Consider the following 16,783-nt stretch of genomic DNA (forward strand, 5'->3'; position numbering starts at 1 on the left):
TCCTTTGGTAGTGATGAGAATTGGATGGTCTGGCCCACGTCGTAATTATTGCTAAGAACCCATGGATAAGTGGCAGTTTTAAAACAAGATTTGAAGCCACCAGTAGATGATATTAAAACCAAACGAAAAGCCAAGAAGGGCAGCCTACTCCTCTCTGGGCAGCATGTTTCGGGAATAGTCTATTTGGATCCGAGGCCCACATGGGGCCAGGGAAGGAGCCAAGGGAAGAAGAGAGCAACAAGATTGATGATATTCGAGTCCATGTCCAGTGAGCAGCAGACTTATGAGGAGAGGAGGCTTAAACTGAAGAATAACTAAAAGAGATGTGTATTCTTCCTGTCCTTAGTGGGAGAGCTTGTGGACTTGTTCTGTATCGTGAAAGTAAAAATACAACATGGGTAGATTTCAGTTCAAGGTAAAAGAAGAACCTTTTAACCATTAGCTGCCTTGTAGGTGGGGAGTTCTTTGTCAACAGAGGTCTGTGACCATCACTTGGGAGGTGCTGCAGAGGAGAGTCAAGCGGTGACATCTATGGACCCATTAAACTTTGGGGGGGAGAGTCTATAATTTCTTTATAAGGTGGAAAGGCAGGCAGTCAAATTGATCCTGAGTTCCCTTAATGCAAAAGAAGATGCATACTCATTCTTACCTTTTGTGATAATGATATTTTCCCAGTTACCATGCCATCAAGCCTACTGGGTTAGTTCTGACCTAGTCCCTCTTTCACAATGGAAGCATAACTTGTACTGGTTTTTTGCAGCCTATTGGGGGATGAGGAAGAAGGCTTGGAAAGAGCTTAGAAGCCAGGTCAAGGTAGGGATTTTAGATAAAGTCTAAAATTCTGGATTCAGAAGGAAGCTGGGAGGAAATTACAGAGAAGGACATGGTGATTCGTGTCACAGGGACACTCTCTAAATGGAGTGTGATTTCCAGACAGGCAGAGTGTGGGTGAGGAGTGGACAGAGAGTGTTTGGGAGATGAGCTTCAGTGAGGGGAGAAGCAGCATGAACCCCGGGCAGTGGGGCATAAGTCATGAAACCGTGGTCTTTGTCTTAGTCTGCTCAGGCTGCCACCACAACATACCACAGGTTGGGTGGCGTAACAGAAATGATTTTCTCTGACTTTTGGTTGGAAGCCCAAGATCCAGGTTCTGTTAGTGTTGCTTTCCAGTGAGACCTCTTTTCCTAGCTTATAGAGAGCTGTCTTCCTGCTGTGCCCTCTTCTCTGTGTGCATGCAAGAGTGAGGGAAGGAGATAGAGAGAGAGAGAGAGAGAGAGAGAGACATCTGGTATGTCATTTTTCTCTTATAAACTCTCCAACCCTGTCATATTGTAAATTTTCATGCTTATGACTTCATTTCACTTTCTTTTTCTAAGGGTCTTATTTCCAGATATCGCCATATTGGAGTTTAGGGATTCAGTGTATGAAATTTGTGGGAAGGACTCAATTCAGTCCATTACAGTGTCCATTGTTGCTCTCGTGAATTGTCTTTAAGGGTGAATTGTCCTTCTGGGAGGGTATGAGAGGAAGGGCCACTGGTTAGGGCCATCTGAGTGCCAATCATTACTGACTCATCATCTTGTTTGACTCCAGCAAAACCCTGTGATGAGAGAAGATGGGAGGCATACAGATGTTGTGAGCACTCAGATGATAAGGGGTCAAGAAAACATTCTGCTTGGAATTTTTAAGTTTATTCTGCCTTTGCACTGGAGGAAGCTTTACTCTGAAACCTTGTCAATTTCTAGGACTATGTCTTGAAGCGTTGCGCCGTCAGGAGGACTGCTTAACAGGCCCGTAAGGGAAAAGGAGATCCAGCAAGATCTCTGAAAGGAGTAACGACACGATTAAAGTTGTAGAGTTGCACTTTGGGGAGGTAGCTTCGTGAAGAAGTGTGCTGGAGTGACTGATAGGAGAAATGAACTTGAGGTCATGTAAAAGAATGCCATGTGGTCCTGTTGATAGGCAGCCAAGGGTGATATAGAAAGTGCTAGATGCCAATGGTACGATGAAAGCAGACTCAGGGTTTTGACAAGTGACTGAGTGCAGGTCAGGGGTAAAGGGAAGAAGTCCAGAATGAGGCCGAGGTGGTACCCCTGACGAATGAATCCAGCACCCCAAAACTCTGCTGGCCCCATTCTATTCCCTTCTCAGGAGGTGAGGGAAGGACCTCAGGACTGCATCACGACGTGTCTTAAGATCCAGTGTCCCCTTTTGGGAAAGGGGTCGTGGACAGGATTTCTTAAATTTAAGATTAATCTAATTCACTTAATCATTGCTGATAATTATGTCCTTAATAGTATAGTATTAGGCTTAATAATTTATCAGATGAAGTGCTAAGTGAAAAGATAAATGGCTGTCCTGGACAGGTGGGCTGGTAGAGTTAGGAGAGCTTTTTTGAGTAATCTGGATTTTGGGAAATATATATTTAGTTTCAAGTGAAGACAACTTTATGGATATTATGAGGGAAATTTTTATAAAAGTAGACTGTTAGCTCCATCAACAGAAAACCACGAATAGCTCCATGAACAGAAAGAGATAAGTCTGTAAGCAACCTATTTTTTTCCTAATTTCCTCTTCATTATAAGTGGCGTCTACCCAGTTTCTCAAGTCCCAAGTCTAGGAGTTATCCTTAATCACCCTTTCTCTTATTTACCCCAACAAATCCATGCACAAATCTTGTCAATCTCGTTTGTAAAACTCGCCTCCTATATCTACGCTTGTCTTTGTCTCACCTTCTACCACCCTAGACCAACCCACTGTCCTGTCTTACCTGGATGTCCTGTCTTACCCACTTGGTTTCTCTGTTTTCTTCTCTGCCCTAACACTTCAGTTTCTATACAGTTTAGAGCAACAGTTAACAGCAAATTAGATCCTGTTCTTGCTCTGCTTAAAGCCCTCTGTGGCTTCCCATCACACTTAGAGTAAAATCTACTCGTCCTATCCTGACTTACTATCATTTCCCTGACACAGCTCCTCCCGACTTTTCAGCCTCTTCTCACACTGTCCCACTTCTTTCCTGCCACCTTGGTCTTTCTGCCTCTCAACCATGGATGCTTTTTCCATTTGGGGAAGTGGGGTCTTTGTACTGCTGGAATGTTATTGCTCTGCCATTGCTGGGTGACTCATATCATTTAGATCTCGATTTAAATGTCACCTCTACCAAGGGAACTTCTCTGACTCTTTCATCTAATCACTGTTTTATAACCTCTTTGCTTTATTCTCTTCACAGCACTTATGCCTCTCTGATCTTCCTTTTTGTGGTTATTTATGTTTACTTCAGTTCAATATAAGCTTCCTGTAAGTGGAGATTTTGTCTGTGTTATTCATAGCTGGATCTCCCATGTCTAGGACACTATTTGACACTTAAAGTACTAAGTGAATATTAATTGTGTGAATGAATGAATGAACTTCCACCACCTCTCCTTCTCATCATTCCTGGACCTCTCTTTTTTTATGGAGTTAATTGGTACTTTTAAAGTATACAGTACAGTTACATTTATCATTGGAATCTTGTATCTTTACATGACAGATCTTGGTTCTCATTTTTTCCCCATTCCCCTGCCCTCCCTTCACCCCCTCCACCCTCCCCTACTTACAAAGACTTTGTTTCCATTTTTTCCTTTTCTCACATTTTTTCTTGTCCTGGCCCTCTTTTTGGTTGGGCCTTCAGGAATCTGTCTCTGCTTTGACTTGGCATTTGATACCACCTGCCTTATATTTGGGAGAGCAGCTGATATAATTAGGAAAATTTCTTGGAGTAATTTGTCTTTTGGGAAATATATATTTTGTTCCAGATTTAGACCATCTAGGAACATTAGAAAAATAAGTACAAGCCTCATACAATCTGCTTAGCAAAAAAAAAAAAAAAAAAAAAAAAAAAAACCCCAACCCTAGTATGATTCAACTTAACAATATTTCAACTTTATGACGGCGTGAAAGCTTACCGATGCAATCGTTCTGTTTTTACTTTCAGTGTGGTATTCAATAAGTTATATGATATATTTAACATTGTATTATAAAATGAGCTTAGGTGATTTTTCCCAACTGTAGGCCAATGTAAGTGCTCTGAGCACCTTTAAGTTAGGTAGGCTAAGCTCTGATGCTCAGTATCTTAGGGGTAGTAATGCATGTTTGATCAATTATATTTTCTGTTAACCATGGGTTCATTTGGGCACAACCATATTGGAAGTTGAGGAGTTGTCTTTCACTTATCAAATGCTCTTGTAGTTTCTCCTCCTGGATGGAGGAGGACTCTAGAACTCTCTGGGGTTCTTTTGGGCCTCAGATGCAGTTGAGTTGGTGGCACAGTGTGCAGCTGGCCAATGCAAATCCCTCTCGTGCTTCACTGGATGTTTTCTTCTGACTCCCATTCTCAGTACCACTCCCCTTTCCCTTTCTGGGCCTCTACTCTTGGTTATTAACAGTCTATAACCTTCCACTGTGCCTTCTGACTTATGTGTTTAGACCTATGTATGTCCGTGAAAAACACAGTGTCTCATGCATATTGCCGTACAGTCTCTAGGTCCTTTGTAAAAACATAAATGCTAGCATCTTCTCAAAACTCAGACCTAACTAGAGGTAAAAACACTAGCCCCAATTGGCCTGTCTTTGCGTTACCTGCTATTATAGATTAGCCATCGAGCAAGAGAATAGTGAGTTATAATCTTATGCATGACATTGACTACCACCGTCAATTGACCAGCTATTAATTACAGCTGGTGTTTATTTTCTGGTTCAATCTTATTTTCAGGGAAAGATGGTATATGGATTAAGAGAATTATTCTTATTATCCTCTCTTGTTACTAGGGAGTACATGGAATCACATAATTTAACAGCTAGAAATTACTCAGAAGTTATCAGTTTCATGCCTCCCTCTGTCTGACAAGAAGATAGGGACTCAGAGGCTTTTAAAAAATGATTTGTTTGTTGGCAGGATGGTAGGGAGAAAGGAACCTTTCCATTGTTGGTGGGAGTGCAGACTGGTGCAACCACTCTGGAAATCAATATGGAGATACCTCATAGAGCTGGGGCTAGAGGTTCCATTTGACCCAGCCATCCCTCTGCTGGGTATCTTTCTAAAAGAATTAAAGGAATCATATCACAGTGATATATGCACACCAATGTTTATAGTGGTACAGTTTGTAATAGCTAAATCTCAGAAACAGCCCATTTACCCATCAGTTGGAAACTGGATAAAGAAGATGTGGTTTTTCTATAAAATGGAATATTACTCAGCCACAAAGAATGAGAAATTAGATTCATTCATAGGAAAATGGATACATATTGAGGATATACTCCTAAGTGAAACAAATAAGTCACACATGTGTAAATACCAAATAGTTTCTCTGGTGTGAAAAGCTATAATAATACGTAAGATGCTAATTAGATAATTAACCATGTGAAATAGGAAGAAAAGGGCTAAAGGTGTCGGGAAAGTGGGACGGGTAAGGGAAAAGTAATAAGGGAAAAGAAAAAAATACGAGAAAATGAAAAAATGGAAATAAAGTGTTTGTAAATGGGGAGGGGAGGAGGGGGTGAAGGGAAGGCACGGACAAGGGGAAAAAAATGAGAACCAAGACCTGTCGTGTAAAGGTACAAGATCCCAATAATGAACGTAATTGTACTGTATACCTAAAATGTGCCAATAAACTCAATAAAAGAAAAAAAATGATTTGTTTTACAAATATTAACTATATTTATTGAAAGCCTCTACAGGACAAGGTCCTAAGTCACCAGGCACGCTGAGGATATGGAGGTTAATGGCACAGGCCCAGCCTCCACGTAGACAGCCTTGCAGGAGACCTTTAGGGGAGTCCTCGCGGGTTATGGTGCTTTCCATATGCTTTTCACTATCTGACAGCGGGCTCACAGAGGGCCCACGGGTGGTTTGATGAGGGACACATTCCTCTGCTCCTTCCCTAATCCTCTCCTTTTTGTTTTCATTGCTTCGCCAATTACCATGTTTGTCTTGCCCAGTCATTCTGACGAGGACCAGTCAGGCTCCCAGCCTGCCTCTCCTCTCTCCTGTCCTGATTTTGGCTAACGTGTCCCTTCTTGCTTTGGCCTGAGTGTCCTGGTCAAGTATAGCACCGTCACCTGACTTCCTCTTTCTGTTTCCAGATTGGGGCCTCTCTCTTCGCCAGTAACATTGGAAGTGGTCATTTTGTGGGGCTAGCTGGGACAGGAGCAGCTTCAGGCATTGCTATTGGAGGCTCTGAATGGAACGTGAGTAACATAAGCACCACTGCGTATTGGTGGTGGAAGGGTTTTTACTAGTCTCTTTTTCATTACTATAATGATGTGCGCGAGGCAAGCTAACTCTATAAAGAAAACAGACTATTTAGCTCATAGTTTTGGAGGCTGAAAGTCCAAATAGCATGGTGAAGTCTATTGAGAACCCTCTGGACTGTATCACCTCCTGACAGACAGCAATGGCAGGAGCATGTATGAGAGGAAGAGATCACATTGCCCAAAACAGGAAAAGCCAAAAAGAATGGGTATTGCGAGGCTCAGGCTCCAAAAAAAAGTTTTTAATTAGTACATGTTTGCAGTACATAACGATCACATTCATCATGGGAAATTTGTACAATCACATTCATTAGGGGAAATTTGTTAATGTACATAATACATCTTAATTCTTTTTTGTGTGTTTTTTTGAGACGGGGTCTCACTATGTAGTTCAGGCTGGCCTTGAACTCACTATGTAGCCGAGGCTGGCCTCAAACTTGTGGCAATGCTCCCGCCTCAGCCTCCCGAGTGGTGGGATTACAAGTGCTCGTAGAGACTTGGTGCATGTCCACAGCTTTTCAACCCGCCTGAATCTCATTTCCCTCCCCACTACCCTTTATACCTCTCTCCTTCCCTCTGAGGGTTTCCAGCCTTTGTTCTGAACGATCCAAGGGTTTCACCGAGCTACCGTAACCCCGTCCCTGAGCAGCAGCCTCAAAGACCCAGGGACTCCCTCCTGTTCCCCACCTCTTAAATGTCTCACGGTCTCCCATTACACTAACCACGAACCCTCCAGAGCACTAACTTTTTGGGGACCCATGAAATCATACCCCGAACATAGCAGAGGCCTAGCACTCAGCCAGTGCAGTCTGTGTTGACAGGAGCTCGAGACGTTGGCCCCTCAGAGATACCTGGGGGTGCGGATGGACGGGTATGGCTTTCGGAACTCCGGTCCTGCTTTCCTTTCACCACAAAGTCGCGTGACAGATCCACTGACGTGGTAATAGTGTTTCTTTTTTTTCCCTTTGGTGTTAAAAAGACAAAGCCTTGGTACTCTCCTAACCATGTTATTGTTATTTTTATTATTACTGTTCTCAAAGTGGTATTTTACTCCTTGTAAATCAGGGAAGATGCAAAGGAAAACTCATTGTTCTGGCTGGGGCCCCAGGGTTGTGATGTTCGTGGCAGCCTCATGGGCTCCCCTCCGCTGTTGCCCCCACTGCTATTTCTGATGGGCCAGTTGGACAGAAAAAACCGCTTTTAGTCTCTAATTCCCATTTAAGTAGCTGGGAACAACAGAGCAACAGCAACCACCACAAAAAAGTATTGGGTGATTTTTTCTGGGCTAAAGTTTCTCCTGATTTACATCTATCTCTTGTTTTGGTTTCAGGCCCTGATTGTGGTGGTTGTGCTGGGTTGGGTGTTTGTCCCTATTTACATTAAGGCTGGGGTAAGTATCTGTTCTGTTGTTCTATTTTTCACTGGCAGGTATCGATGTGGGCTTGATCATTTTAGAAGTTAGAGGAAGCTTTATAGGGTAAGTGACAGGGACCTGTGAGTTGCCTTTCACTGCTAGGTTGTAAAATAGTTTTAACTGCATACAGGGGAATTAAAGAGCTCCCCTGATTCTTTTCAGTCCAGGCTCATGACTCATCCCTCTGAGAAGGTCCCCTACGGAATCTCACATTATTCAGATTCCTCTGAAGCATCTCTTCCTCTTACTTTGGTGTGTCCTTGTGCCGCACTCCCACGAATTTGCTCTTGACAAAACAATGATCTTCAGCCTCTGCCCCTACAGGTTGGAGAAAAAGAACTATATTTCCTCTTCATTTACATTCTTCAGCTCTTGTTTGCTGCATGCAGCTGGTACTCAGCTGGAACTGCTCTCATGACTACGTCTCTCTGAGATTTTCATAGGGCAACTTTACTATCACCTGTTCAATGAGGACCTCTGATTTGTAAATTGATGTATTGGGGACTAAAAGCAGCATGGGAGAAACACAGGGCAGCTCCATATCTTCTGGAGGCTCACAGATTACAGGTTACACACGTCTGGTCCCTAGAGGCAATGGACTCAGGCTGGAGGGAGCAAGACAGAAAGTATGGTTGAAATTTTCTGAAAGAAACTGGGAGAATGTTGAGGCAGCTACAATCTTTGGCATTGCCTGTGTGTAGAGCATAGCGGAAGTCACATTCAGCCTGGCCAACTTGTTTGGTGCCTTGGAAAGATGCCACCATTTCCACGATGTCTCATTTACAGTAGGTTCTCTGTATAGAATTATAGAATCTATCGCTAGAATGTCTGTCTGTCTATGTATCTATCTATCTATCTATCCATCCAGGGAGAGGATCTATTCTTTTAGTCATGTTCAGTCATGTGTACCTGTGTTTACTGGGCACCTTTTACGTACTGGGATAACATCCGGCTACTCCTATACTGCTAGGGTATGTGGATTAGAATGAGCAGGTGGCTGAAGATCAGTGATGATGGGGGGTTACTTTGTGACTTCCCAGATCGATAAAGTTTATACGTCCTTGGCCGCCACGCCTCTGTGGCTCCGACACCAGGATATATCCGGTTTTTCTGCCAGCTCGGGGCCCTGTCACTGTGACTGCTGGTGACCTCCCTTGCATCCCGTACAGGTAGTGACAATGCCAGAGTATCTGCGGAAGAGGTTTGGAGGCAAGCGGATCCAAATCTACCTTTCTCTTCTGTCCCTGTTGCTCTACATTTTTACCAAGATCTCGGTGAGTACACTGCTCTGGGGGCTGGGCACTGGCCGTTGCAGAAGCTGCCCACTCTCATTCTCCAGTACACGCTGCCCCCACAAGAGGCAGTTCTGGGCATCGCTATGCAATTGGTCCCTTCAGCCTTCTTGCTGCTTAGGGTAAAGCCCCCTTTCATGCATCAGGCAGCCAGTGTGGTACAGTGGAATTTCTTGTTCTCAGTGTTGCAGGCTGAAAGCACAACAGGTTTGTGAAGGTTCAGGAAAAGTTGTTTTTAAGAGAAAATTAAAAGGGAGTTAGGATATCATCTGATCCGACAAGCACTACTGGGTATATATGGAAAGGAAATGAAGTTAGTGGGTCAAATAAATAGTTGCATTCCCGTGTTTATTCAAGATGTGAAATCAACTTAAGGGTCTATCACTGAACAGATAGAGAAAATGCGATACAGTACGCACAATGAAATACTATTCTGACTTTTGAGAAGTAGGAAGTTATCATTTGTGACGACATGGATGAACTGGAGGGCGTTATATTAAGTGGAAGAAGACAGACGTAGAAAGACACAGATACCATCTGATCTGATAGGTGGGATTAAAAAAAAATTGTATTTATAGAAGTAGAAAATAGAGTTGTAGTTACGACAGCCCGGAGTAGAAGCGGAGGTTGTGGAGATTTGGTCAGAAGATACAAAAGGTTGGAGAGGTAGGAGAAATCGGCTCAAGAGATCTATTGTACAGCATAGTGATTACAGTTAGCACCAATGGATCGCATTTTGAAAGTTGCCGAGAGATTCGTTCTCACCACAAAAAGTATGTAAGGTAATGCACATGTTAATTAGCTCAGCTGAGCCATTCTACAATGTACACATATTCCAAAACATCATGCTATATTCAATTAATAAATGCCATGTTTCTTTGTCAGTTTTAAATAAAGGAAGCTAGGGATACCTAAGGATTAGTCACAACCCTGGAGCAGTCAGGGGCCTTCTCTGTCAGAAAATCTGACTCCTTGTGATATTTCTGATGCCTTTAAATATGGGCAATAAGTGCCAGCTCTAGGAAGGACTTTTTAACCAACAGGTGTCTTAGTCTATTTCCTGTTACTGTAGCTTAATACCACAGACTGGATAATTTGCAAAGAATAGAAGTTTATTTAGCTTGTGCTTCCAGAGCTGGAAACCCTAATAAGGCCAAAGAGGTTGCATCTGGTGGAAGCCTTCTTGCTGTATCCTGACATAGCAGGAGGCCTCACATGGCAAGAGAGAGCAAGTGTGTGTCAGCTCAGGTCTCTGTTCCTCTTATAAAGAAGCCAGTCTCTGATGCCTTGATCTAACCTCAGTTACCTCCCAAAGGCCCCACCTCCAAATACCATCAACGTATGAATTTGAGTATTAACTTTCTTTGAGGGGCATGTTGAAACTACAGCAACAGGGAAATGAAAATCCTGGGGTTGGAAAGTACTTCTCAAAATCCTAAATCAAGGAGAACCAGGCCTCTGTCTCCTAGTATGCTGTCCTTTTATCACTGCATGAGCTGTTTTGTATTCTCTGAGAATCGGTTCCCTGGGCCTTTATTTGCCAATTTTTTTAGGGATTTTTTATTCTCTCTAAACCCAACCACAACTTAGTTTGTTCTCTCTGCTAACTTGGAGCCATAGGCCCCAACTTGCAGAGCTGAGATTTCTCAGGGATTGGCTGTCCACTAGGGTGATTTTGAGAGCCAGGAAGAGCTCTTGACTACCCACAGAAACAGTTCTTTTATTCCTTCTTTACTTTTTCTTCCAGGCAATGTTCAAGTTAGCTCTTTATGACAGAAAAACAAAGCAAAGTAAATAAACAACCACTCCAAACCAAACAAACCCCAAAGCCAAAACAAACAAATAAACAAAACCCAAACCCCTCCAGAACCCAGGAAACCACTCAGGCTCTAAGATGTTCCTTAGACAGTCCAGAAGAGGATGGGAAGAGAAAACTTACTTAGAGGCTTTTGTTGGAATTCTCTTTTTTTTTAAATCCCCAAAGTGATTGTCATCCGGATTCAAAGTAAGTGAGAAAAAAAAAAAAAAAAAAAAAAAAAAAAAAGAAATGTGAACGATAAGGTGTAAGAAAAAAAAAAAAAGACATGGGCAAGAAAACTCTCTAGGAGAACATTTGGAAGGAGCTGAGCCTTGGAACTGTTCCACTGCTCTCTAGCAGATGCTGTAAGCTCTTTAGGGCTCCCTCTTTCATAAGTAAGCTGGGTTACTTTCTTGTTTAGTTTGCTGGGTGGTGGAAAGGATCAAGCGAATTTATTTGAAAACATACAGCTTTATTTGAAAGGTAAGAGGTGATGAAGGTGAACATGGCTGATTGAGAGCCCTGCACTCTTTCTAAAGTAGGGAAGAGAGAGAAGTGGCATTTTTTGAGATCACATAAGGAGGAGCTCCTGCTGTTCCCCTTTCCAGACTTTATACAGTACCTGGTGCATATCCACAAAGGAATATCACTGGCTGTGGTCAGTTTTTGTCCTTGTTCTCCCCCTTTGAGCACCATGGGTGAGGTTAGGCCAATCTGAGCATATCACAAAAGATCTATCCTTATATCTGAGTTGGGTTGCATTTGAAATGAGCATTCTACTCTAGTTAGGTACAGTGCTGAGGAAACAGTTGCTAGTGCTTTTATTTTCCTGGATATTTAAAGTTGAGAGAACAATATTAAATAACAGCTTGAATTTTTTATTATGAAAAATTTGAAACATACATAAGCAGAGATAAAATAGGATAAGTAGAATTTGTAGACCTAATACTGATCTCTTGGCTTCAACAATTAATCAAGATTTTCCCATTCTTGATTCATTTATCCCTGTTCAAATAAAAAAAATTTTTTTTTCTCTTTTAGTTTATTGGTACATTTTAGGTATACGGTACAGTTACATTCATCATTGGGATCCTGTACCTTTGCATAATAGGTCTTGCTTCTCATTTTTTCCCCTTGTCCCTGCCCTCCCTTCACCCCTCCTCCCCTCCCCATTCACAGACACTTTATTCCCATTTTTTCATTTTCTCGTATTTTTTTCTTTTCCCTTATTTCCTTTCCCTTACCCGTCCCACTTTCCCGACACCTTTAGCCCTTTTCTTCCTATTCCCTATTCAATTTTTTAAGGTGGTTCTCTAATCCAAATCCTAGCGATCATATGATTTCACTGTAAATTCTTCAGAATACAACTTGGCCTTTTAAAACAATAGCCATTGTGCTATTATATCTATTTTTAATTCATTAAGTTTATCAGTACATTTTAGGTATGCAATGCAGTTACATTCATCATTGGGAATTTTCACCTTTACATAATCTTTTTTATTTTTAATTTATAAAAATTTTTATTTTTTTGGTACCAGGGATTGAACTCGGGTCCTTGCGCTTGTGAGGCAGGCGGCAGAACCACTGAGCTAAATCCCTGGTCCTCCTTTACATAATCCATCTTGGTTCTCATTTTTTCCCCCTTCCCCTGCCCTCCTTCAATGCCTCCACTCTCCCTATTTGCAAAGACTTTGTTTCCGTTTTTTCCTTTTCTCATATTTTTTCCTTTCCCTTCTTTCCTTTACCCTACCCCTCCCGTTTCCTCTTCCCCTTTGGACCTTTTCTTCCTCTTTCACATTATCTATATCATAGCTAAAAATTTATGGTGATTTCTTTTGAAAATTAAAAAAAATATTATTGCATGTTTGCAATATATAATGGTTACTTTGTGGAGAGCTGGTACATGTATGTAACACATCTTAATTTAGGTAATTTAATACCTGGTCCATATCCAAAATTTTCTGATTATTTAAAAAATATTTTCTTGTTGTTTGGATTAGGACCCAAAAAATGATGTTTATACTTTGTATTTGGTCTTTCTTTCTCTTTTTTCCTTCCTTCCTTCTTTCTTTCTGTTTAAAAAAAATTTTTTTTGGCACCAGAAATCGAACTCAGGGCCTCACACTGACAGGTTTGACAGGTGTGTGCTGTGTGGCTGAGCTACATCCCTGACCCTGGTTTTTCTCTCTTAGAGGAAATATATCTGTACAAATCTTCAGCTTACCACAGTTATTTTTCTCTTTTATACTATTGCCTTTCTGTCCTGGCCTACATGTAGTAACTTAAAAAAGATTAGGATGTTTGTCTTTTGCTTTTTTGATTATAAAAGTTCTCTAAGTATTCTGGATCTTACTCTTATCGGATATATAATTACAAACATTTCTCTCATCCTATAAGTTGTCTTTTTACTTTCCTGATAGTATCCTTTGATGCACAAGAGCTTTCTATCTTGCTGAAATTCAATTTATCTTTGTGCTTTGGCTGTTATTTCTAAGAATCCATTTTAATCCAAGGCCACTAGGTTTTATTCTATGTTTTCTCCAAAAAAGTGTTAAGAGTTTTCTCTCTGACCTTTATCCATTTTGAGTTAATTTTTGTATATGGTGTGAGGTAGGGGTCCAAATCCATTCTTTGCATGTGGACATCCAGTTCTCTCACGTCGTTGGTTGAAGAGACTAAAATTTCCCCATAAAGGGTCTTGAACATGCTCTCATCAATAGGGCTGACAGGGTTTTTGTCTTAGGATCTGAGACCGGCAACCAGGAATTAATCTCTCTCCTGCCAGTTTCCTGACTGGTGTTGCTACTCTCCTTGACCAGTACTTTTGGGCTTTCTCATCCTAGAATGCATTAGGATGATTCTCACTCCTCATAATTCTCCTCCGCTCTCCTACAGTTTGCTTTTGGTTACAAAATAAAAAACGGTGGGCTTTCCTGTCTTATGTCACGAAAGAAACAATGTGCAGAGTCTACGCTGAGAAGTGCTGGTAGGGCTGAAGGAATCTTCTAAGGGAGTCAAAGACTTTGCTCTACGAAGAGGAAGAAGAATATGAGCTGGGGAGTGAGGAGGTTGTGCTGGAAGGGAAAGGACGCCAGTGAGAGAACAGCTCCTGGGCTCAGCTTGTGAGATGTTCCCTGCCTAGTGAGCGTGTAAAGAAGGGCACTGTGCTTACAGGCAAACCTCTAAGTCCACAGTTCAAACTGGTGAAAGTCTATTGACTTGTTGCCAGGGAAAGGGTACTCTTTGCCCTCGGAGCTGGTTTAGGGGTTGTCATATAAATAAACTAAGTGCCCAGCCTCTTTTCCTGCCTTCTCTATCACCTCACCTATTTTTTGGGTTACTGATTAAACCCTCTTGGACTTGACACCCCCTCCCCACCTCCCCGCAGGCAGTCACGGGGCAGCCTCTATTAGTACAGATCCTGATGGGTGCATTCCCTAGCAGTCGGCTTTTTCCAAATTTTGCTTTTGAGTTGTACACGGTATAATCAATCTGCTCCCTCTCAGCATGATTTGGGGGGCTCCTTCTCGGAGGCCCTAACATCGTAGTTGTTCTATCTGTGGTCCAGGACGACAGCTGCCCTTCACTTAGCGCCAGGCTCTTCACTTAGTCTCCAATGGGGGCTTTTCTTCTACCATCTCCAGTTCTCAAAGGGGTTGCATGAGTAGCGATTTCCATTTTGTTTCTCACTTCATGGAAGAGAAAAGCTAGTCACAAAAGTTAGGGAATTTGCCTCAAATCACACTGCTAATACATGGCAACGTTGGGATTGGAACCTGGGCCTTTCTAGTCCCGAAGACCGTGTTTTCACAATTCTGTACTGCGCTTGCTCATATAAGATGAAAACATAGAATGATGGGAGGGGTCACGTGATCTAGTCTACATCCCAGGCTCCCTCTTTACAGATGGGCGAGCTGAGGTCTACAGCGGGAGAAGAACTTCATTAGGTGTAACAGGAACAGAACTGGGATGAGGAGCAAGTTTCCTGATACCAAATACAAATGGTTTGATCTTACGTCCCTCTTGTCTTCTAAGTCTTTCACTCTTTCCAGACAGACTAGGTTAAAATTCAAGACTCAGGAAAACTCCAGAGAGCCAGTTAAAATGAACCCTATAATATACTGTAAATGAGTTTCTGAGAAAAGAATTCGATGGTACTGTGAAGAGAGAACATTGGGCGCACACTGGACGTAGGGAGGACCCGAAGAAAGGATGTCTAGCAGAAAGAAAAAGCTTTGTCTTGTAAATTTGACTGGGTTTAGGCTTATCGTGGATGACAGAACATAATGTTTTAAAAATTATTAGATGGATGTCGGCTGCACCTGTAAGGAGCCTGACACACAGCAGCACAGGGCTCAGAGATGAAAGAAAGAACTGTTAGCTAACAAAGCACAGCAGTGAGGTATTTATACTAGGAATTTTTTTATCACTCCCTTTAACTGCTTCCAAAGTGTCTGTTGGCTTTTCGTAGCTTTTTTTCTCTTTTCGTGTCCCAGGCACCTCTTTCTCTCAGCGGAGCCCTCGGGATTTGACAGGTAGTATAGTGTAGTTTGACACTGTTAATTGGATAAATGAATGCAATGAAAAGTTTGTTCATAAATGACCGACCGCTGTTGAGATTATAAAACTTTGTACAAATAAAAAACATTTCTTGTTTAGGAAAAAAAAATTTTTTTTGAGTGTGTACATGGGTAGTTGTGATAGGGTGAGAAGGGCAGAGAGAAGGCCTCCTGAGATCCACGTTCAGACAGGGAACAACCAGGGATCTGACAGGAAGGTTTGGGGAGACTGTAGGGATTGGGGTGTGTGTGACTAATGGGAGAGAGGGAGCAAATTGCATTGCAGATTCATGGACTGGATTCAGCTCTGGCCATTGGGCAGCGGTGTTGTGCAACCTTGGCTGTGGCTGCTGTCTTGTGGTCATATTGTTTTGGATTCTCAGACCCAGAATTGATCGCCACCCCCATGAACTCCCTAATTTTCTTGGCTCCCTTGAGCATCTGCCTTATCACACTCTGAGAAGCATTTTGTTCTGTAAGATTTCCTGGAATGGTGTATCTTATTCTAATATGTACAATACACTCGAGATAAAGCCTTAGATTTTATGAATCACATGTGATAACTGAATGTCCTTGTTTGTGTTTTATGCAGCTGTTATCACAGATCATGACTGCAATAAACTTTTACAGTAATTCCACTGTCCATTTTGGATCCTTAGGTAAAGATAAAAGCTTTGGTTTTTGCTTAAGGTTTGAATGCTTATTGCCTAGGCTATTTCACAAATGGAAAAAAATTTGAGTAATGAGGCTTCTCCAGCTGAAACCTCATTGCTAGGTAGTATTTATGAGATGCTCAGGCACATATTGGTTAGGATCAGAATGGGCAGTAGAAATACAAATATAAAACAACAGGGTCTCAAAACATCACAGCTGTGGCAAAGTGATTTGCCAGAGTTCACAGAGACGTGGTTACTCCCAGGGAGCAACTGGGATTTGTTGTTTTTTGTCGTTTCCCACGAATTCTGTGGACACTGTTCAGCCTAACTTTCAAAGTGATCGTAACAAAGACCTCGTGGCAAATCCAATCCACTGTCTTCTTGTGTAAATAAAATTTATTGGAACACAATCAAGTCCATTTGCTTATGTCATCTACGGCTGCTTTTGTGCTTCAGTGACAGATAATAAGGCTTGTAAGGCCTAAAACATTTCTAGCCTACCTTTTATAGAAAGAGTTTGTCGATCTGTGGCCTAAAGAACCATTTTTTTCACTTCGAGTGGGTTTTGCTGAGCAGCATTCGGGGAGATTTTCCTCTCCTTGTTGTCTTTCCAGCTCCCATCCCTCTCTCGCCCTTTGTCCTCCCTCATCTTCTCTCTCCTCTCTCCCTCCCTCCTCCCTTTCTGCTTTCTGCTTTTTTCTCCTCGCCCATTCCTCCTTCTCTTCCTTCTCTCTCTCTCTCTCTCTCTCTCTCTCTCTCTCTCTCTCTCTCTCTCT

The 16,783-nt window shown here is 42.1% G+C and overlaps 1 protein-coding gene across 7 annotated transcripts in view; it reads left to right on the forward strand.

The window, feature by feature from the left end:
• Slc5a1 (solute carrier family 5 member 1) overlaps positions 1–16,783 on the forward strand; it is a 168,566-nt gene that overhangs the window by 126,384 nt on the left and 25,399 nt on the right. For all 7 annotated transcript variants that reach the window (XM_033762350.1, XM_010603872.2, XM_010603871.1 and 4 more), the window contains 3 exons: positions 6,121–6,225; positions 7,619–7,678; positions 8,872–8,976. In XM_033762350.1, the coding sequence (XP_033618241.1) occupies positions 6,121–6,225; positions 7,619–7,678; positions 8,872–8,976 (270 nt within the window). The remainder of the gene's footprint in view (positions 1–6,120; positions 6,226–7,618; positions 7,679–8,871; positions 8,977–16,783) is intronic.

Source organism: Fukomys damarensis, unplaced genomic scaffold (assembly GCF_012274545.1).
Source record: "Fukomys damarensis isolate Sample0158 unplaced genomic scaffold, DMR_v1.0_HiC HiC_scaffold_12, whole genome shotgun sequence".
Lineage (NCBI taxonomy): Eukaryota > Metazoa > Chordata > Mammalia > Rodentia > Bathyergidae > Fukomys > Fukomys damarensis.